Source organism: Gambusia affinis, linkage group LG18 (genome assembly GCF_019740435.1).
Source record: "Gambusia affinis linkage group LG18, SWU_Gaff_1.0, whole genome shotgun sequence".
Taxonomy (NCBI): domain Eukaryota; kingdom Metazoa; phylum Chordata; class Actinopteri; order Cyprinodontiformes; family Poeciliidae; genus Gambusia; species Gambusia affinis.
The window spans coordinates 13,940,129-13,963,515 of NC_057885.1; the positions used below are offsets into that span (position 1 = coordinate 13,940,129).

General features: G+C 38.8%; 1 protein-coding gene across 6 annotated transcripts in view; it reads left to right on the forward strand.

Moving 5' to 3' along the window:
• The window catches only part of LOC122820601 (glucosidase 2 subunit beta-like), a 158,495-nt gene that overhangs the window by 54,156 nt on the left and 80,952 nt on the right, over positions 1 to 23,387 (forward strand). For all 6 annotated transcript variants that reach the window (XR_006368836.1, XM_044098162.1, XM_044098161.1 and 3 more), the window contains one exon: positions 9,861 to 9,930. Coding sequence is in view for 5 of the 6 variants with exons in the window: in XM_044098162.1 (XP_043954097.1) it covers positions 9,861 to 9,930 (70 nt within the window). In the remaining variant the exon portion in view is untranslated. The remainder of the gene's footprint in view (positions 1 to 9,860; positions 9,931 to 23,387) is intronic.

Sequence of the window (23,387 nt, forward strand, 5' to 3'; positions counted from 1 at the left end):
ACAAGATGTACCTAATAAACTGTCCGGTGAGTGCATGTAAACAAAATTAGTTGATTATAGCAGTTCTTTATGCTGACGTGAGGAAGTCAATCGTCAGCTTTATATGCAGAACAGATACAAATGACCCCATAAGTACTTTGTTATTGGAAACTGCCAGTGACACTCAATCATCAGAGAGACACTTGTTTGTCAAGAGGTTGTGAACTCACAATAAGGCATTTTTGTACGTCTTGCTCTCTTCATTCAGTGAGTAATCAAGCATCTCAACTGCAGTCGACATCTTCCAGTCACATTCCCTATTTAGTGGTGAGTGGGCCCCAACCTTTATTTCCTCAAGATGACAAAAATCAAAACTACAGATCAGGAAAGGAGCGTGTTGCAGGCCACACTGCTTCGAGACCAGTGACGGTTCTGACCTTTTCACACTGATACAAAGGGACTGGGTGTTATTGTGTCGGGTTGAAACCTGACACAGTAGCTACAGCAGCTAATGGCGTGTTTTCCTACCGCTCCGCTTCTATGCACAATGCACATCCTGGCAACGGGAGAAAAAGGTCGAGACAGAGCTGCCCGTGAGGAAGGAAAATAAGTGAATCGTCCAATGTCTTAATTAGGAACTAATTATTTCACTTCTTCCGAGTTAGAGAAAAGCCAACCCTTTTCCCACTTGGTCAGAGAAACTGCTTGGTTTTGGCTGACCTCAGTTACAGGTAATAAAAACTGAAAGATATAGGGATTTGTATTTCTCAGTCAAACCTCTCAATCAACGAGGTTCTGTTTTCCACCATCTTTGCTTTTTTTTTTTGCATTCGTGTGTTTTGTTACCAGCTACACAACATAAGATATTGAATTGAAATTTAAAGGCTTTGGGAATGTTGCTAATTAAGAGCACATATAATATAATGGCACAAAGGAAGAATATGATGTCTTTACCAGGCTCCTCACAGAACAGGCTCCACGTTGTCATTATTTGAAAAGTAGAGATAAAGCCAAAAAAACGACCACTTGTTACTACTTTCATATGATTTGAGAGTGAATATCAGCCAGTTGTTGATTTTGGTGGTTGTGTTTGCAAGGTTAGTTATAAAGATAATCAATGTTTTGATTAAGTTGACACTAACAAGATGAGTTATTGCATCAAAATCAATATAAACTGACCTATTCTTATTTGCCCAAAATATGTTGAGGCTCCAGACGGATGCTTGTTTAGAAACAGTTTATTTTAGCATAGAACAAGCATAATTAAATGTCAGTAGTAACATTTATTTTTCATCAGTAGCAAATTGATGGACAAATGGAAACACACAGTACCAAAGATAGAGTAGTAATTAAATTAAAGGTACACACTTCCATAAAGGATGTTAACAGTTATACTAATTACCTTTTCTTTTACCGTTTTACCAAACATGAAAGTGAAGCATATCCTCCTAAATGATGGCTTAATTCTCCCCTGCTTATGTATTTAACCTTAGTAAGAAAGTAAATATTTCATATTGTAATTAATCTTATAGTTTCCTCTTATCTAGACAGAACCTTGGGCTTTCTAACCAAGTTTCGGGAGTATTAAAAATACCCAAAATGCCCAAAACTTTGGGTATTTTGGGTAGTATCGACTATTATGGTTAGAATCAGCATTGAGTATAAAATTTTAGTGAAGTTGCAACCCTAGCGGAGGTGGAACGACATAGACAACAACCTTGTTGGCAGGTAGAAAAACCCTTATGTCAGCTGCCTACAGGCGCCGTCCTGTAGGCAGGATAATCCTCACGCTCTATAGGCCTCACTTAGCTTCCTAAATTTATGTAAAGTGTCTCCTACCAAAAATATCAGCAGCTATATTTTTAGAAAAGTAAGAGTCCTTAAAAGTAAAAGCTTTGAATTTGTCTGAGTGTGGACTAGAATTAGAAAAGTCATTTTGGGACTGTGCGGGAGCTTTTTGGCAGTGGATACTGATGCACTGTTCATAGTGCATTTGTGTGAACATTTAATGGACCCCCTGCTGTTTTGCTGTCTCACGCTCACAGAGGCCTTAAGCAAACCTGACATCCACAGCATTTGTGGGACATTCCAAATATCTATCACAGCACATTTTCTCCCCCCACCCTCTCGCCACTCCTTTTTAAGTAAAAACAACTTTGGTGAATATTTTATGGGGAACATTGCCTCGGTTTCACCGAGTCGAGCGCAGAGAGTTGCACGCGATGACGACTGACAGGCCCCTGGTTGTAGCATCTGCTTGGAGATAACCTTTCTTTTTGGTTTGTCTTCCTGACAGTCCTACTCTTTTTTTTGCCATCCTGTTTCCCTTCTGTCACACTCTCTTAGCCTGGTTTAGTCTGGCTGCTGTTCACTTAGCTGCTGCTTTAAATTTTTGTGTGACCACAGAACTTCTGCCCATCCATCTGATACTGTTAGCTAAAATGCCAGCATATGGGTGGAAATCTGCTGTTTGGTCCACAGACTGCAGCATTTATGGCACTAAATAAAACAATTTATTAACTTTGAGGATCACACTGAAGCTTAATGCATGTTTGTTTCTTTTGGCAGTATAACACAGTTATAATTGAATATGTTTCTAATAGTAGTATAATGCCCTTTCTTTACTGTGGTATACTAAAATAGAGTATTCTTTTGCAGAGGCTTGAACGACCAAGAAACAATGCTTGGCTGGCTTAGATCATATTTGTCTTACAGATCGCAACTTGTTCATTTAAGGTTAAATCTTCCTTGTGTGCCAATGTAAATTATATAATATAACAGGCTTCAATACCTGGTCAGTTTTATTTGTTACAATTTACAGTTGAAATATTAAAAAGAAACAACGTTTTATTTTTTCTATCTGTCACTTTAAATCAAACTAAGCTTTTCCCATTTTAGGTTATGCAGCAATCTGCAACAATAAGATATTTTTTGTTTGGTTAATGTTTAGAGAGGTTTTAATGTTTCTCTCAATTCAAAAGTTTATATAAGCAAAGGTCACTTAAACAATTCAGGATAGCCCAGATGCCTTATCCAGTTTTCCAGGGGGGCTAAATCACCAAACAAATAGAGGCACACTTGTGGATATGGTTTAAGGTAACATCTCAAACACATGTCTTTCTCATTATTAAAAAAAAAAAAAAATGATTTAAAAAAAAAAAAAAAAAAAAAATGCTAACTCTGACTATGAAAGTAAAAACGTAATGCTAATTACTGCAACAATAAGCAAATAAAAATTATTTTAATATGTTGAACCTAATGACGGCTTTAGCCATTGTCTTCTTCCAGCTGCCCATGTCAGCGATATGCTGTAAAGTAACACGTCATAAAACAAGATCTCTAAATAATTACTTTTGTTGTTTCCGTCAGTGTTACTCAACCTGGGCCTCTGCCTCCATATGTCACATTTCTCAAGCGCACGCTTCGGTGATTGTCTTTGCTGTGATTAGAAGCTACACTTAATTTCCTACCCCAACATTCAATTTTGTGGAGGGCTGAGAAAACACTGTATTTCCATAGTTTATTTATTTAAATTTTTTGTGTATTTTTATGAACGTTTGACAACACGGCACTTCACCGCCATCGCTGCTGCAATGCTGCGTGCTCTTTCATTTAATAAACATTGTGCTTGCCTGACTTTTCCGCCTCGCCTCGTGCTCCGTGTGACGAGCAGCTGAATGGTGTCGCAACTAAAAGGGTGGCTCTGTTGTGACAACATTCATTTGATGTTAAAGCCGGTAGTCCTTGGCTGCCACGTTCTCCCCTTCTGTTCTCTTACTTTCTTGTCACTGCTGTGTCTGGATCGCACCGCTGTTGCACATTGACGACGCCAACTGGCATGACCCAGAAGTGTGACAGTGTCACACAAGCTGCTGATTTTCTCACCGCCCATAGCCATCCACTTTTCATGCCTGGGTGCAGGGAAATGAGTCGGTTCTCTCTCATTAAAAGAAAACCTTAATTGACTCTTACACTTATTTGAACTATAAAGGTAGTAAACTTTTTTTTTTCTCGTTTTCTAAGAAGACAAAGTTGAGATTATCTGTAGACTTATTTTTTTTCAAAGGTTTTTGTATTTTTGAGAGTCACCCTTGCTGGATCCGTTGGTCTGATCATTAACAGACCCAGAGCTTCACTGAGACGACAGCAAGGTGGAGTAAACATGCAACCAGAGCAACGATGGTTTAGATGAACCCGTATGCATGTGTTGGAATGGCCTAGTCAAAGTCAAGAGATAAATGCAATCAAGATTTTGTGGCCTGATAACCTGAATCTTGATGGTAATATTTTCAAAAAACGTTGAGCAAAATGTTCAGTCTTTGGGTGTAAGAAGTTTCTCTTTTAGGTCGTCCTGGGTCTTTTGAGGTGAGACTTTTAAATTAAGTCTTCTAAGAGAAGTGATGCATTGGTTAACGATAACAAATGTTCAGTTGTATTTACCACTTTTATTCCCTCAATATCAAACAGAATTTTAACTGCTGTAGAAATAAAGTCTGATATCTTGTAGTAAAAGATGGGGAAAAACTTCTCTCTTTGAAAAAGGGATTTTGTTTTAAGAGCATTTAAAATTAATCAAAAGACCGACTCCTTAAAACCACCTCCCCTCACTCTGTCATTGCTCTCGCTGCGAGTTCGAGATACAGAAGAGTAAAGTGCCAACAGCCATGTATGAGATTGGAAGAGGAAAACTACTCAGGGCATCTTTGTCCTCTGTTTGAACAGTGTCGCAGATGTGGGGTGGTGGGGGTAGAGCAGGGATGGTGGGAAAGCAGGGGAGCGAACCAAGGAAAACGGGGTGGGGGGTGAGAGAGAGAGGAGAATTTTCTCGCAGCTGCCCAGCCTGAGGCCAAAAATATGTGGCGCTTTCCTCATCACAGCGTCACCAGCCATCCATTCTCGCCTGTCATTATTTTACCTCTTGCAGAGGACACACGCCGTCTCTCAGGCACACATATGCACACTGGTACTACCACACACCGTCTGTGCTGCCTTGATCTAATCTCAAACATGGCCAAGTTGAACAGAATGAATAAAAACTCCAAGATATATATATTTTTTTGTTGACACCAGACTGTTCTTCTGCATGATTAATCACTTGTCATCGGTTCTGTGATTTCTCAAAAAGCCAAATTGAAGCAACTTCTGTTATTGAATTTTCATACTAACACACTGATTTTATGATTTTTGGGGTCTGTACAAGAGACTATTTTGACTTGAATTAGTAGCTTTAACACTAGTTTTATTTTTATCATATGTACTTTGGACTTTCGTCTACACGCTCCACGACATGAGCAAAACTTGCAGCTTGGAATCACGAGCAACAAGTTGGCCAGCTAGCTTCCTTTTTAGCAGTTGGTCATGCAGCTACTGTTATATAACAACTTTTCTCTTATCGTCCAGGGTTATTGTCAAAAAGCATTCTTTATAGTACATGAGGCTAAAATAAATGTTTTTGCAAAGCAGAAGTGTAACTTGCTTAGCTTCTTCTGATGTACTGATATTTTGATTTAAAATGTAACTCAAAGTGCTTTATATAGAACCTCCTGCTTTCGAAGAAAGGGATCATTTCTACTAACGTCAGATCAGAAGTCTTTTTGGGTTTTACAATAAGGAAATTTATTTTTTCTTCTTCAGGCTGAATTTGCTTGTGATTTGCCTCTCACAAAAACCTACTTGTCACATTTTGAAAAGTTCCTAAGGACATCTCTACACTAACTCGTTTTGCTGGTGATGCTTACAGAATGGATTTTTCCCAAAAAACTTGAACTTAAGAGTTTGAGTTCAAGTTCAGCGCTCGCCTTCCACTCTGCCCTCCAGTCCAAGAGCTGAACCTCAGCAGAGGCCTCCAAAAATGTCACAGTCTGCTTCAGTTTGTATTAGCAGCAGTGTCATGAGGCAAAAGAGATTCTTTGTGTTCTGCAGATATTGTGCTTATGGCTCTGTCGCCATAAATTTCTGTTCTGCTGCATAATAAACGCAGCTCCATAAACAACCCAGCTTAAACGTGAAAACTAAATTTTGACGTCAGCACAGCTCAAGTCTGTGAGTTAAACATCTGTAACAGCTTTCCTTTAAATCAGAGAGCTGCTGAGAGTTATGGCTGCACAGTCTGTGCAATCTGTTCTGTGGCTGAAACATATCCATCAAACACAGGACAGATTGAAAGTATATTTCACCACATTTATTCTCAGAAACCTGCTGTAAACCAGAATGTTTCTTGCTGTAGAATTTTGAAAAATCAAAAACCGATGTATTTGGAAACGAGAGGAAAGAATATAGAGCTGTAAATTTTTCTGTGGAGATTTCTTCCAGTATTTTCCTATGTTGTTGAACTTATATGCTGGAGTTCATACAAGTTTTAATGTCTGGTGACCTTAGTAAATATAAGAAGCAGCTTTCAAGTGAGTTCATACCATGCAAATAATAAAAAAAAGAAGTTGGCAAACATGAGTGATGGGATTTTTGGGTTTGTATTCTTGATATTTAAATTTGTCCACTGCTTGGAAACATAACCGTAACAAAAAAAAAAAAAAAAAGCAGAAACAGAATACATCTCAAGGAAACACATTTCTTTTATCACATCACCGCTTGGTTAACTTTACAGATGTCCAAATTTGCAGAGAACATATGAGAAAAGTGCGCTCAGACATAAGAATAGAATAGACACATTTAAACTGGAGGAAAGTCTGTAAAATGTGACACACCAGCTGAGCACACTGCTGTGGGAATTCAGCAAAATACTCACAGAGAGGAAGCTGTGTCTCTCCTACTTGGCTGTCATGAATGTAGGTCTGCCAAACTGAGCAACAACAACAGAAACGGGGCTGGAAGTATTACATAAGTAAGTATTCACTGTGATTTTGAACCCTGAATCGGTGGCTCACAGGCTGCTGTTTAAATTGCATCAGTTCCTCTGATGTAACTGTGTATAGCCCTGAACTCCCTTAGAGGTTTTAGTCATTTATTTTGATTAGGGCTGTATTTATAAGATTAGTCTCTAAAGAAAGTCGCCTGGGAGGATGGGTTGGCAAGAATGGTGGTGGGGGAACAAAATGAAGTCTGTTTGATCATTACAAATTCAGAAATTTCTGCTTGTCAATTAATTAGCCACTTCCTGGGTCTGCGTGTCTCTCTTTTCATTTGTGGGGGCCCGGCTCTCGATGGACAAATACCCACGGTGTGTCCATTGTATGTCTAAGCTCTCACTCACTGTCGGGCAGCTGGGGAACAGTGAATAAAGATCCTTCAAAGGCAGGCGGTTTTTCAAGAGCAAGCCTCTTTTTACTTGTGTTGACTGATTTCTGAGCACGCTGTGTTTGGCTTCTTCGTGGCTTTACGCTGCCAGTTTCTCTCCTGAACAAACACAAATGAGAACAAAGACAGGACATGAAAATGTAGGTGGAATAAGAACAGATTTTAAAGTGGTTTTTTCCCCTAGTGAATCTGTCTGTAATGCAAAAGTTTTCTTCTTCAGAGTGTTTGTGAAACTCCTGAAGTTTAGAGACGACAACACTTTAATTGGCCTGAATTAGGACAGTAATGAGTCTGCATACAAACTGAAGGTGAATTGGCTGGTCCACTGATGCAGTCAGAATCACTTGAGGCTAAATCTGCTAAAGACAATGGAGACTTCAGTAGAACCTGCATCCTGCAGAAACTTAGGGTCTATTCCCACCTGACACAATTGGTCCGTTTTACATCCAGAATTCATGATTTCAGACCTTTTTGTGCAGATGTGAACACACATTCAAATCCTGTTGACTAAACAACTGTTTATCTTCTACACTTGCCATCATACAATCTGTCCTGTGGTTTGTCTGATCCACAAAACAGGACAACTCCAAACTGCAACAAACAGTTAGGTCTGCAGAGAGGATCATCAGGACTGACATCGCCTCTGTTCATGTCCTGTATACGTCCAGGGCCATTGAAAGGTCAGCTAATATATCTGTCGACACGACACATCCTGGTAACAGGTTATTTAGGCTTTTAGCCTCAGGTTGGCGATATAGAACGCTAATGTCAAAACCTAGCCTACACTGAGACAGTTTCAATCTCCAGGCAATCTGTCTGCTGAACACAATGAAAATCTCACAACCAGGGTTGACAGCTAACTTAGCTGGAAACAAATAAGCATATTTGCACTAGCACAGTAAGTCTTCCCTCTTTTCATGTGCATGTACATGTATGTATACAAGTATGTATGCATGTATAACAAAAAATGGACTGTACACATTTTTTTCCTGTAAACACCACGCATGTCATTACCTATCCTTCGAGTCCTTACTTGCTAAGTGTTTTTGAAATATTGAAGTTTGCTGTTTGTGACTATACTTTATAATGCATGCAATGGAAACCTAAGTCAAATTTCTTGCTTGTAGCTACAAACTTGGAAAATTTTGATCAAATTTTTTAAAAGCCAAAGTTTTTTGACTATAAAGATGTGGTATGGTTTTGTTTTTTTACTCGTTTCTTCTTCTGCTAAAACTTGTTTACTGGATGTAATATAATTTTTCTGAGTGAATGCATACCTGAACTGAAAAAGGTAAAGGAAATACAGATTGTATTTTTCTCTCATAATCCACCGACTGAGAGATCTCAAAAGTAACAGTACATGTTGCGTTTGTCGATTTTTTAGGTAAAAGTGTGCAAAAAGCCTCCAGCATGCGAGTGATTGAATGTAATGTTAATCATTTTGAAGGCTTCTGACTTCAGCGAAGTGCTATAAAACACATTGAATTTTATGATTTTAATGCAACAACATAGAAAAAAGTCAAAAGGATTTTGAGCATCTTTGGAAGATACTGTAGTCTTGTTTCCACAAAATGACCATGAAAGCTTTTAATTTAAGGCAGAAGAATCATTTCACCCAATTGCTTTAGAATGCATGTCAGAACTGATGCTCTTTTCCTTTGGCGGTTGCCTCTGCCTTCAGTCCAGTCTGTCAGAAAGAGAATCCAAACTGCAGACACCACATGAACAGTCAAAGTGCTCTTAAGCAGGTTTTTGTTCCCTTCAGAAGCAGTGAGTCACATTGCATTTGGTGACACCTCTCACTTGCACAGTTGAGTTTACAGTCTTGTTTTTCCATAGAGGAGAAGATGACAGCATGCGGCATGTGACAGCTTATCAAATCAAACCCACATTTCCTCTTTCCCATATGTAGGACTCTTTTCATGTCGAGATGTCCTCACTGCTAGAGTCTCTTATAGAAAGCTTTTTTTTTTTCTCTTTTGTTCCTACAAGGATCAGCAAGGAGGACGCATGAAGAAAAATAAACATTTTATAATCTAAGGGAGGAAAAATACTGGCTACAGATAAACATCTTTCTTATTATCAAGTGTGTCCTTTATTGCTAAGCTGCAGCTTAGTAGTCAATATTTACTCCAGGAGGTGATTATCGGCGCTAACAACTTCCACAAGCCACAGAACCAGAGTGTGACTTTTAAAATAAATTGTGGCGTCTTTTAAAGGGAAATTAAAGAGCTGAAATTGTTTTGGCTTTGCCTGGATTTCCCCTGTGACCTAAAAACAGAACACAAGCATCCAAGCATGTTGTCTTTCATCATTAAACTGTCTTTCGAAAGGCTCCTGAGAGAGGCTCCTGGAGCACAGCGAGAGATGCCTTGTACTTCGAAACATCAAGTGTCGTCAGCGTCTGCTGGGAGGTGCATATTAGAGTCGTGGACTTGAGCTGAAAGGATCTTTGAAAATAAAAAAATAAATAAAAATCTCTTTTACAGGCTCTCTCTTTCACAAACACAAGTTGTGCTGGTTTCCATGTCGCTTTATGCAATAATGCAGGTGATATCCAAGGTCTGCTAAGTGTACAGTTCTTTGACCCTGCTTTCTCACCCTCTCTGCCTCCATTGTGCTCACAGATCAAAGACGCCCACAGTGCCCCAGGTGGTCTCATGAGTGAAGATCCTCACTTAAAGGCAGCTGACAGAGGTAAGCTATTAAACCTCACCACTGTCTTCGCACACACATGCACACATTTTCTTTGATCCCTATTGTAGAATGTCTTTCTTTATTTTTATCAAAGATCCTCTTACAGTACAATGCCGTACAAATGCAGTTCTGCCTGTCATGACAGTTGATAACAATCATGCAACCGCAACTCATTCTTTGGTTAAAATATAGCAATTGATCATAAATTCATTTACCACACAAGGTGAGTGTTATTTTCAAAAAGTCTTGTAATATTAATTATCTGGATTTTTCTATGCCTTTTTTCAGAGTTGTAAAGGATGGGGACTCATTTTTAAAGTGCCTCATGTTGGCGTAACTATACCACTTTTATGTGGATTGAAATGTTAAGAAATCAGGCGCATTTTGTTCATCATTAACTTCTGTTGTGTATAATGTATAGTGCTATAAACTATATAGAAATCCAGCTTATATACAAAATGCTATTTTGCTTAAATCATAAATTTACTTTGATCAGCCCAGATTTTTAGTTCATGTCACACGACATGCCTGGTTGGCACCTAAACTGAAGAATCATTGACATTTACATGTGTGAAAAGAGTTACAGTGGTCCACAATGAGAGTCATTATGTGCAAACTTGGAACTGTGGTGAACATTCCCAGGATTGGCTGGCCTATCAAAATTACTCAGAGAGTTCGTTACTCATGTAGATGTTGGCAAAGAACTCAGGCCAACAGGCGTACATGCATCAGGTGATGTCAGTGTTCATGATTCAACAGCAAAAAAACCCCAAAAACCTATACCTAGTTCACTCTGCAAGATTTTTGTTCCGATATTTGTTCCAATTTTCTCTTTTCAACAATTGTGAGGATGTCCCAATTATTTGGTTGGTTCCAAAGATAATCTTAAGAGATATTTCTGCAGAGTGATGTGTGTTGAGTGATCTTTTCCACACAGAAGCATGTTGGGAACACTCCAAGCTAAAAATCGAGGATATTCAACGTCTTGGGTTGTCTTGGCCCGATATCGCAATGTGTGTAGCGTTCCCTAAGAACACAGCATGAATGTGACCTGTAGCCAATCAGAAAGCGAGGTGACGGAAACACAGAAGACCTTTTTTTCAGTGAAACGCCATGTTGGCGTTTCAACCTCGACCAGCTACAGCTTTTTATTACAAAATCTCCATGAGTTTGTGGCCTTCCCACAGCTTTTGAGTCAAAACAGTCAAAACGTTCAGATTAGTGAAGTGTAACCCAAAGTGCGTAGACCTTGTAAATTATGCATTCATAAAAACATTTGGCACACCCATTCTAATTAAAGTTTCATAAGGTTCGTATTGAATTTGGATTACCTTAGTTCTGAGGTAAAAACCCTGCTAATGCAGTCAAGTCCGACCAGGGGGAATTGGCTGCATTTGTAGGTGTCTTGCTCCTTTTAAAGGGAGGAGCCAGAGACATTGGAGGTACTGTGACCAGGTTTTTCTCGTATAGAAAATACGAGTTAAATGATTATGAGATTTGTTTTGAAATCCTCCCATTACTGGTTTTACAGCCTGCCTTTTCCAGCTGTGTATATGGAGTCTGTAGAACATGTACATCGCAGAATTCCTGTGATTCTTACAATAAAAAGAGTAACATATCATTCCTAAACAGATGTATTAATGATAAAGATGGATCCTTTTTAAAAAAAAAAAAAAAAAAAGAAGGAAGAACTACACTAGCAATAAAGAAATTACAATTAGCTGAGTTTTCTATTTTGCATGATTGCAGATTCAAGTTGGGGCACAGCTTTTCGGGCAATGCAAGAAGAGAATTCTTGGGGGGAAGAAAACGTTTGGTAGCCGCTGCACTTATACAAGAAAATAAATAAATTGTGTCAATGGAAGAGTCTCTGATGAGATATATCACTCCAATTGTACACTGTCTTTATCCTAGAGGAATAATATAATAAACTAAGGAGTAGGCATGTCCATAGCAGAATTGAGGAATGGTCCTGTGCTTATAGGCAATTTGATCCAGACATTGTCAAAGTATGCTCTGTCTTGCCATGTAGTTTAACATATTTCACCTGGAAAATGGCTCATGTATATTTAAGAGATTACCCATTGATGAAAAATATTCAAGCATATTGTTATAAGCTCTGCTTTGGATTTAGCTTTCAAAAATATTCAATCACACAAATAGGAGTATTTTTGTATACCTGGAAGCTTGGTGAATAAAACAAGTTATCAATTCATGGAAGCGGTGTTTTTCTATACCCCCCCTGCACAGCCTCAGTTTGAAATAAATCGAAAGAAGGGTTCTCCTGATATAGATGTGATGGGGAGAGCTGTTTCCTGTGTATCGTGTTTTGTTTTCATACAGCCAGTTTATTCTCCCTTTCACACCACCAGCACATTATCCTGCTCCATCTGCTGCCAGGAGACAGAGCCAGGTATTTATGGTGAACATGAAAAGTGAGTGCATTCCCTGTCACCTATAGCCTGAGATTTACAGCATATTTGACAAACATTCTGAATAAAAAAAAAAAAGGAATGTTCAGTTTGTATAAGAGTTTAGATCTTGTCTGTTGTGCAAGCTCCCAGCGGATGGTACCGTTAGTACATGTGCGTGCTGCTCGATGTGTATGTATGCCTCCCCGCTGAGTGGAAATGTGTCGATCTGTCTGGTTGTGGTGCTACATATGTGTCTGTACGCCTGTGTGTATTTTTGGGCGTGTGTGCTCGCGGTGAATCTGCCTGCTCTGAAACACCAGCAACAGATAACAGATGGTCCCCCTGCATTAGAAGTGTTTTATTTCCCCGAGGAAACCAGATATGTCAAAAATAAGCATGTGCAACATTAGTCATTTGGAATATTCATGCCCCCGCTGTCCGACGGTTTCCTTTTCACAGCCAAAATACCACCAGCCCAAATCTCCCAAGAAACGGAGGGAAAGTCAGGGAGAGAACAACAACAAAAAAAAGCAGTCAGCTGAGTTGATGGTGTGGTAAGGGTTGAGGTCCTTCACGTGCTTTTAACATTGGAAATTTATTTTCAGGCTTTCTTAGCAGAGCGATCCCTTCATTAAAAATTGGTTACAGTCTGTGCATATTTTCTTGTCGAGAATCTCACCTCTCCGGCTCCACTGGGCATTATCACTTTCCTCTTCCTCTTATTTTGCCATTTTTCTTTGTCGTCTACATGTTGTGTCTCTGAAGCTCTGACGTCTTTAATCTTCACCTCCTCTCGGTTCAAGGTATCTACCCCATCTCCTCACCACTGAGAGTGGTCAGCATCCTTGTCCTTGGCGGCTGACTTGTGTTTGCCTCATTATCGAGCCTGATTAACCATCCATGTATTTGGAGGTATTCAGCCCACTGGAAGCCAATGGCACGTTTTTTTCCTGACTGCAGAAAGCATGAATTTTGAGCAGCATGTTTGTCTTCATGATCCCTCGTGTTCAGGGTTAATTCATGGCAGTGTGCGTGAATGGTGCACAGAGAGAGAGAGAGGAAGAGAGAAATTGGAGGCAATAAAAAGGAGGTGGAAAAGCTACTAAACAGGAGTGTGGTGCTTATCGCACAAATGCAATATAATTTATTCAGGAATATGCAAATCCAACAATCACTCTGCCTTGTTTACCGAAGGGACCTGCTGATTCAGAGACTGAAAGAGAAAGAGAGGCTGCCAGAGATGCCGACCTACAGTGGCGACACAAAGGCGCCCAGCGCTAACTCGTTTTACTGGTTTTCTTTAAATTGAAGAAATGAGGTGTGTCGGGCAATTTCTTGCTTATTTCCTACATGCTATGTCCTTCATATTTAGTCTGCTTATGCTGGCTTGTTGACAGAATGACTGAAGTTATGCAGAGTTTTGGGATGTGTTGCCTATAGCTTTTCTGCACAGTTAATTAAATCTTTAGAATTTGCAAACAGCAGTACATTGTAACAATATAAAAAGTATACTATTATTTCATCTTTCAGCTCAGGCTGATAGATATTTGTGCCAATAAATATATTTTTTTTTTTTTTTTTCCATTTGCAGCTTATCTCAAATAACCGTGGCCAGCAAGAACTCACTGGGGCATCAGTTTGCTCAATGTTTACAGAGATTTTGTTGTTGTTGTTGTTTAAATGAGTAATTATCATAAAAAATGCATTTTTATTAAATGTCAATTGCCTTGACACTGTGTCACCAGTGTGCTGTAATTATTAAGCACAAACTTTCTACTGTGATTGCTTGACTTTCATTGGTCCATGTTAACTTTTAGAAACCTGATACCTTGTTACCAGTAACTAGCCCATGTCTAGTAACCATGTACTTGAATGTTGGAATTTGTAGATTTTTCACTGCACTTTTGATTTTAATGAAGAAATGCATATAAATCTTGTGTCCTATTAAACCTTGAAATAAGTCTTGGAGCAAAAAGAATCTTGCTCTCAGCATGGAAATTAACTTTTGGCCATAGGGACTCAACGGTAAAGGTTAGGGTAAAACTCTTCCACTGCCACCAAGGCAGTTCCAGTCACTGATGATGATGTGGTATTTGCAAGAACTGCCACAGCCAGATTAACCCCAATAGAGGCCCAAGGGCAAAACTGACCTGTGGACTTGTGTTGAACCACAGGTTTTGTCAATTTTCTGTTCATTGAATGCGCACTAGTCAAGGTTGACCTTCAGCAGTCAAATGGCAGATCTGTTATAGTTTGCCTTGAGCCAGAAAAAAACAACTTGTGTTCAGTCAGTGGAATGCCATATTGACTGTTTTGTTTGTGTCAGCTATGTTAGTGTTGATTATTGTATCTTTAAGAATTTAATTATGTTTGGATTTCCAGTGGTCTTGGTTAAGAAGAGCATTGTCATGTGTGATGTTTCAATATCCACTAGAATCACTCAAATTATGTAAGTAACAACAAATACAGCACAGACCAAAAGTTTAGACACACCTTCTTAGAAAATGTGTCCAAACTTTTGGTCTGTACTGTACATCAGCCTATAACAAAAATAACTTGTGAAATTAGTGGTTTCAGGCAGTGATAATAGTAGTGTAAAGAATAATTCGCCCTGATTTTCTGGTATAGTCCAAAAACATTTATTACATTAATTGGCGATTCTAAAGTGACGTTTGGTGCAGTTGCATTTCTTTGCATTGTTTCCTGTTTCTCAGTTGGCCCTCTGATGGACTGGTGATCAGCTCAGGATGTACAATCAGTGGAGAATATATACCATAGACCTCTACAAAATATAAATAAATAGGCCCAATTGCATAAAAATCTCAACTTCCTATACAACTAGTTGGTCTTAATATCAAAATAAAACTAAACCACAACTGTTTTGGTTTTGAATGGTGTCTCTTGGAGAGGTATTCTGGGATTCATGGAGGAAGCAGTTCACTATTCACTGATGCAGTTTGAGAGTTTTCTGACCATTTTAAATATTCGCAAACCTTCCCTGCTGTCATCGTTTTTGGAAGAATTTAGCGGAAGTTGTTTTTTTTTTTTTTCTGTAATCCATTGTATATGACCTGTATGCACTGATGTGGAAATTATCAAAGTAGTGAACATGGAGGCTTCATTCCGAGGCCGTATCCTGGTTACGCCCATTCCAGGCCAGCAGTGGTCCAAGTAATTTCGGCAGCTCAGTTGCATTGCATATGACATTGTCCAGATTTGTCCTGGTTTGTATAGTTCTTACTGCTCTGAAGACTGGAGCAATCTTAAACTGTTGTGATGAGGGCCTTGTTGTAACATCTGCTAAAAGTTAATGTTGTGACAGGGAGAAACTGGTTATGTTGATTTCAAGATTAAATTTCCTGTTGAGTTGTTGGGGAAGAAGTGCCCTACCAAGTTAGGGGCTTTTCATTTTTCTCAGCTATTTACACAGACCCACTTTTATTTATTCAGCCACAGTAATATCCATCTTGACCATATTCTGGCATTAGTGACTGTGGACCAGTTCAAGAAATCCTTGGAAGAAATAATTATAAAGCCTCATTTTGCTTTGTAAAACTGGCCCATTGGCAAGACAGCTTCTCATTAGATATGCCCGTCAGACTTCACTAGAACAACACATCCAAAGAACTAAAGAGCCAAAGTAAAGCAAACCATGGAGACATGTGATTGCCAGCATTTTAATTATTCTCGTCTCTCACATTGGAATGTGGCAACTGTTACAGCTAAAACTAGCACAGGATGCTAGTTTTAATAGCAGTAATGGTCATTTTTACATAGAAAATCTTTCTGTGTAAAGAGCTTTAGAAGAGCTAAAACACTGATTTACCTCAAGAAAGTCAGGTAACACGTAGGACACTAAAAAAATGATCAGGGGGGACTTTTCAGTCTGAAAAGACTGCATAAAGCAAAATTAAATATTGAACTAAGAAGATAACATTACTCTATATGAACACTTTGAAACTTGCAGAAGTTCTTGATCCATTTTAGTTTTGTCTCTGAAAGGTACGGAGCAAAGTTTGGAAATTTAGCTGAGAAGGAGGCCTCGTCTCAATTCCCAAAGCATCCCCAACCGCCTAGCTGCACAGCAGTTCGGAAAAAAGAAAAAAAGGACGCAGGTAAGGGATTTCTCCACTGACAACGCAAGAGGAGAAAAGCTTGCTATGTCATTCCAACCATCTGGAAGTCTGGCTCAGACTTGAGGCTGATGTGTAACTTTTAATTGGAAAGACAGTAGCGGGAGGCAGAAGAGGAGGAAGGAATGATCCCGATGGATAGGAAGGCAATGCCTGCTGCCAGATGGACAAACCTGAGCTTGCTGGTGTTCTTGCCATTTGATTCACGGGCCAATGCGATGTGTGCTGAGCATTACAAAGAGGCTGGTGGAGAGATTTGATCTGGCTCAATACATGTAGTTGGAAAGGCTGCTTTGTAGACAACAGAGACTTAGGCTTTTGGCAGTGTTTAGTTTTACCCTTAAAAGGTTTGACAGAAATGTCTTGCAGCTACTGTAATCCAAAAATCAAGCTTATTCAAGAGATTACACTTCATATACTGGCTCTCTGTATAGACAACTGATTGCCTCTTGATTATAATTGTTGATCTCAATGCTAACAATCTGGATGTATAACCTTTCTGTGAAGCTCTTTAGGCTTGGATTGCAAGATCAAGGCGTTTTTCTTTCAAAAAGGCTTAAAAGTTGTGAGTAGTTAAACGTGATTTTACTTGGAGATATATTTTGATATTCTTTGGCTACTTTGGAAAAATGTAAAATTTTCCAAAGTAAAAAATTGATTCATGACTAATTATCTATAAAAAAAAATGCAATTATTAGGAGCATTACATTATATGTTTCATCTTGTTTTTGTTGGCATAGTTAAAAGTGGAAACTAAAGCTGTACTTGTAGCTCTTTCATTAAAATCTGAAATATGATTGGCCAAAATAGTCTGCTTGCTAACTACAAGTAAGGATATGTGGGTAGTTACCAAGTTTGAGCATTTTCAGCAAGTTAGAAAATAACAATGACTACATCAGTGTTAACTTGCTAATATTAGCAGTTGGAGGTCCCAACAGCTCAGGATCTGCCAATTATTGCTTATTATAGCTAAACATGACATGTTCAGGTAACTGAAAATTATTCCCAAGCTAAACTAGAACCCTGGAGGTCCACAATACTTTTGCTAATATTTCTTTTGATTTGCAAGAAACATTAGTGATTTGGAAGCAGTATGTTTAAGGTGTTGCCTTAAGAAACATCCATATGTGCCCCAATTTAGTTCAGATTTTATGAATTGCCTTAAGATGTGGCCACAAAGTTATGACACTGTGTCATCTGTGCTTTTCCATTTGATTAAAATACAGAAATTTTAGTGTCTATAAATGTCTACGTTTGTGGAAAGTAGCAACATTATCCAGAAAACCCATCTCCCCCATTATTCTGGTATTTTAGCAATCCTAGCCGACCTATAAACAATAACACCGTTAGTCTGATTTATTGTCTGGTTTATTGTCTGACAGTGAGAAGCAAAGGTTATGTCTTTCTATGCAGTGTATGTAAATAGCAGGTTTGAATTGAACATGGAGTTACCATTTTAGGTTTAAAATAACCCATCAACTGTTCTCTGACTGTTCCCTCCCCATTACTGCAGTCTCACTTGAGTTTTTGAGTCTGAAGGAAAACCTCCAGAGTGTTGAAGGTGAAACAGGAGTCAGTTCCTGGGTCAAGAGTTTGGCTAATGAGAGTTTGAGTTAAAATTTCAGACATGTAATGTTTCACCTGCCAGATTTCCTTCTACGACTCCCTTCTTCTCCTGCGTTCACTAGTCTCTTCAGGCACCTGTATGTTTATCTTCATTTCACACCGCATGTTCATTTTTCACTACTGTTGCCTCCTCCGCTGAGCCCCCACCCCCCTCACACCTATTTGCCCAACCTCAGTCCCTCCCCCCACCACCCCCCCGGCTTTGCAATTCAATTTGTGCTGTATGTTTCATTCCCTGCTCCGATTTAAATGTATTTCATGTCATCTGCTTTTAATTAACTCTCAGGATATGGCGACGAGGGGAGGAGGCAGACGGAGAGATAAAACCTCTTCACATCCGCCGATGAGTTGTACTGGCAATCATTTACCACTTAGACAGCAGTGAAGAAGCCCCCTTTTTGTTGCCCTGGCAACCAGCGCCTTGGTGATTGATTCCTCGCCAGCGTGGCATCGCTGCAGGGAATATAGAGCGTGTGAGCTTAGCATGCTTGCTACATCTTTCTAATTAAAATGGGATTACAGAGTCATCGTTGTATGTACAAACAAATGCATGGCTGTGAAAAAAATCAATTTCGGTAAATGTCAAGACTGTTAAATACAACTGTGCATAAACAAATGTAAGCAGGCTCCATACACTGATATGGACATTCTGGGCACAGTGTACTTGGAAAGATGTGTTTCCATCTGATTTGTATGTTGGTGTTTGTCGATTGACAGCGTCGGTGCCCCCCCCCTGCATCCAGGAGTCGAGCATGATTGACAGTGCATGGATAATATTATGCAGCTCAAATCACCAGGCACAACAATTAGTCTGTTTGTTGCTGTCTGCTAATCAGAAAATATTCCTCAAATTGCAGCTTAATGTACTTCTTAAATGAACAACGGTTTCTTAATGTAATTGGATTAGGCAAGTCAATCGTATCTGTGTTGTTTCTGCTGTTGTCTCTCAGAGAGCTGAGAGTGTGGAGGGGCTCGGTGTTCTCCAATACGCAGAGCTGCTTTATTATTTTCACATCCTGCCATGGCTGTTTGCACTTGTGCCATGGGGATGCTGACACACTCTGGTATTATATTTTAAAATATGATTCTACAAATATATGAGTGGGAAATGATTGCGGCTTGGTGTCGATGGCGTAGCAGAGGAAAAACAAACATCAGCAATCTGTTGTGGCTTTTTAGGACTGAAAAAGAATTTATATATTTTTTTGCAATGGCTATCCTTCATTGTTGTGTATCATAGTATACTAGTCATCGTATAGCAGTGGCTTCACTCATGTTCATAGGGCATTCTAGTTGACTTCAAGTGCAACTCAAAGTCAAGGGTGGGTTCAAGCCAAGTCTTAAGTTTTTGGAAGTAAGTCCAAGCAAAGTCCAAGTCTTTCAAATGAAGTCCAAGTGAAGTCTAAGGTCTATAAATGGCAATTTCAAGTCTTAAATGAGTGAAATTAAAAGTCTCAAATCACATGTATGATTATTGTCTGAATTGCCAAAGGCTGAAGGATTGGCATTTGCAAAGCAATTAATCCAGATATGCTGTTCATTTTCCTTGGCACTTGTTGGCTGTACCAGCAAAAGTGAAGTTGATTTCCAGTGTGTATTAATGCCTATTAAAGTATATTTGGTGTACGAATGCTTAAATAAGGCAATCACAAATGTGTATGAGGTAATTGATCTAAATAATTTTGAAAACATGGGTTTAATGTGTACCCCACCAGCAAAATAAATCTCTTTTGCTAAATGTACCAGAAAACATGAAACTTGTTTTTTAAAATAAATCAAACAGGTGGTGTTTTTATTTTTGAAAATACTTTGATTTTTTTTTTTTCCTAATAACATAACTAAAATCTGATATTCATCCTGCTTTGACTGTCAACTCCTTAGCCTGATATTGTACATAGGATTTTGTTCACCTTACATTGAGTTTGTGGATTTGCAGGATTAGTTGAAAACCATGCATGTAATGTACAATACTAAAATGTTTGGATTCCACTTTTTGTATTAAATAACACAACGGTGCAGTTACTAAGGTGTACTTGATGTAACCTGGGGCTTTAGGCCTTTTCCCAAGCTGCGCGCTTTGGCACTGCCTGTGCGGGATGTTTCATTACAGCAAAGGTAATAATAGACCGGGGAATTTCTAATGTGGCACCTTTATATACCTTTGAAAGATTGTGTGGAAGCCTCTGACCGCTGGCAGAAATAAATAAAATTCATGTTTAGTTGTAAACACTGGCTATTATTGGCAGATATGTCATGAGACGTACAGTGTATTCAACCTCTGGAATGGAGCACAGTTTTATTCCAGCCATTGAAATTCGAAGCAGGTCTACCTGCAGAGAGAGAGAGAGTGGACTGCTAGTACAGCATACATCTACTTTATCATCTCTTGGATTTTACAGGGCTCTCTGAGGCTAACGCACTTCTCACAGAAATGAAAGTGCAGTTACTGCCTTATGAAACGGAGCCCCAGATTAGGCATCAATCACTTTCACCCTTCTTTTGCCCTTTCAGTCTTTACTCAGATTGGCTACCTGACTTTTGTGTGCTCAGCAAATATGCTGGGTCCTATTTTTTATTTATTTTTATTTTTGCTGTACCTTGTATGAGAAATATGAGAACATAAAACAGAGTGAAGGGTTTGATTTGAAGTGAGAGACCCCAGGCAAAACTCGTCAATTTTGAGTGTTTTTTTTGTTGTTTCCATTGCGCATATTTTTCACGATGCACTATAAAGTACTTTTTTTTTTTTTTTTTTTTTTTTTTTTACTTTACATACATGCACCAATTTATTCTGTAAAGCAGATTTTATTTAAACAAGATACTTTTCTTTAGATGAACTTCATATTTTCAAAACTTCAAAATGGAATTAGTTAGTTTGTATGAGCATAAACCGCTGCCCTGTATTAAACTTGCATTCAAGATTGATTGTTGCTCTGGTTCAGTGACTAGATTCTCCTCAGGATAAACTAGTTTACCACTAACTTTAAAGATGACATGCAGTGTTATTTTCTTTGTACTTCACCATTCTGTGTTCTCTGTTTGGACATATATTTTTAAAATGATAAGATATCAATATCAATATCATAGTAATATTATGTTACTGGTAAGTTTTCATTTACTTCTTTAAATGAATTCATCATATTCAAACCTGAGTGCAAGGTCGAACCTGGAAAATAAATAATTGGAAAATTGAATATATACCTTATTTTCCAGACTCTAAGATGCACTTTTTCAATTGTTAATTGTCAGTTGTTAATTGTTAATTCTTGCTGACTGACGTGCGCCAAAGATTAAATAATACAGTCTACACCTGCAAGGAAAGCTAAACAACTACTTTTTTTTGCACATCCATCCATTGCCTTTTTCTGCTTATCCTTGCAAGGGTAGCTGGTGCCCTTGCCAGTATATTATTACTAACTCCAGCCATAAACAAAACTTAATTCACACCATACCTTTAAGCCCAACTAATAGAGTGCATTCCAATAGGAAAAATGCCCTTAGTTTCCGAAAATAACCTCTCTTTGTTGGTGGAAATGGTTAGAAGGGTCTTCTACTTGCAGTATATAAAGTTCTTACACACACAAAGGTCAGAGATATTTCCAAATCTGCAAGTTGACAATGGTTTCAAACAGGAAGTCTTTTGGTACTACTAACTGTAAACCAAATCCTTCATGTACCACAGACCGCAAAGGGGACTAAAGCATAAATACAGTTCTATGGATGATCATGCCACATTGACATACAGCTTCCTTCTAAGATTAACTACTATGAGATTTAATCCAACGGGTTAATAACTTTACTTCTATGCAGCCATGTCTTCAAACACATAGCCTTGATTTCCAGGTGGTCTAGCTTTCTGATATGAAATGATAATGACAGCCTCTTTTTCTTCCTCTTCCTTTTCTTTTTGGGTTGTGTGTTAGAAATCCCACATAGGTCTACGCATTCATTGGTGGGTTTTGCTCTTCTCTTGAGAGCTGAAGAAAAAACATGTGGGATTTTGTTCAAGCAAATGTGCAACGACTTCTCTGTCTCTCATTTACACCAGCGCCTGGCATCAAACAGGAGCTGATGAACCAATCTAAATCTGGACCTTGATGATGGAAAAGGATTTGATCACACTGCTTTGGACGTGACTCTCACGAAACCCAGTGCAGACGATAGTGCTAATAGATAATTGCCAACATAATCAGAGGTGACATGTTGCATGATGTTCCACGAACAGCCATTCATTTGGTTGCAACATGGCAATTTAAAGAATGTTTACTGAAGATAGAGGCTATAATTTCAGCTAATGTATTGTATATTGTAGTACGGTGGTATCCTAATGTAATATTTGATGTTTAACCACACAATTAGGGATTGTATTGCTTGGAATTCCACAACTGCAATAGGACAATGGCAGCATACATAAAAAGTAAGCATTCTTGTCTCCTTTTTATTAACTTTTCTTCCCCAAGAAAGTACAAATTAGCATGCAAAAGTCTCCCTCTCTTCTCACTCATACACATAAGTCCACTCATGGAGACACACACCCTCATCATAGCAGTTTTCTACAGACTTACACCGCCTCCCTTTGCCTCCCACTCATCCTGCTGATTGGAGTTGTCAGGAGTCAGAGGGTCACAGTAAAGGATGTCAATATGCCTCACTCAGAGACACAGAGATGTGTGTGCACACATTTGCACACCATGCACACGCAGACACATGCGCGCACACGCACACACACACCCAAGCAGCAAAGAGGTGAAGCAGTCAAAGTGGCAGGCTGTAATGCAGCTCTGCCTTAAGTGTGTATAAACATTGCACAGTCACCCTGTCCCATCAATGTATTTGACTCCATCTCCCGCTCACCCGTGTACGTTGAAGTAAAGAGGATTCAATTCATATTCATTATTCATCTGCAACTGCCTTGAGTTTAGTGATTTGATATACTAGCTACAATTTGAGTCTTCCACCTGCTCAGCCCCAAGGGAGGAATCTGGGTTTCTTTTTGCCTTAAAGTGGAAGACTTAAAGTTTCCTTGTTGCACAGAGTATTTATGCATATTAAACAGTGCTAATGTGGCAGAAATAAACCTTTTTCAATAGAAGATTTTAAGGCTTAGAATTACATCACCTTCACTTAGAACATAACAAAGCTCATGACCAATTGATAAGCACATTCACAGATACTAATGAGTCAAAAAAAGCAAACACAACACATATAAGGCACAAAAGTATTTTTATCTCCCCTACAAAGAACTATTTGATTCCTACTCAAGCAACTTTGGTTTTTGCAATGT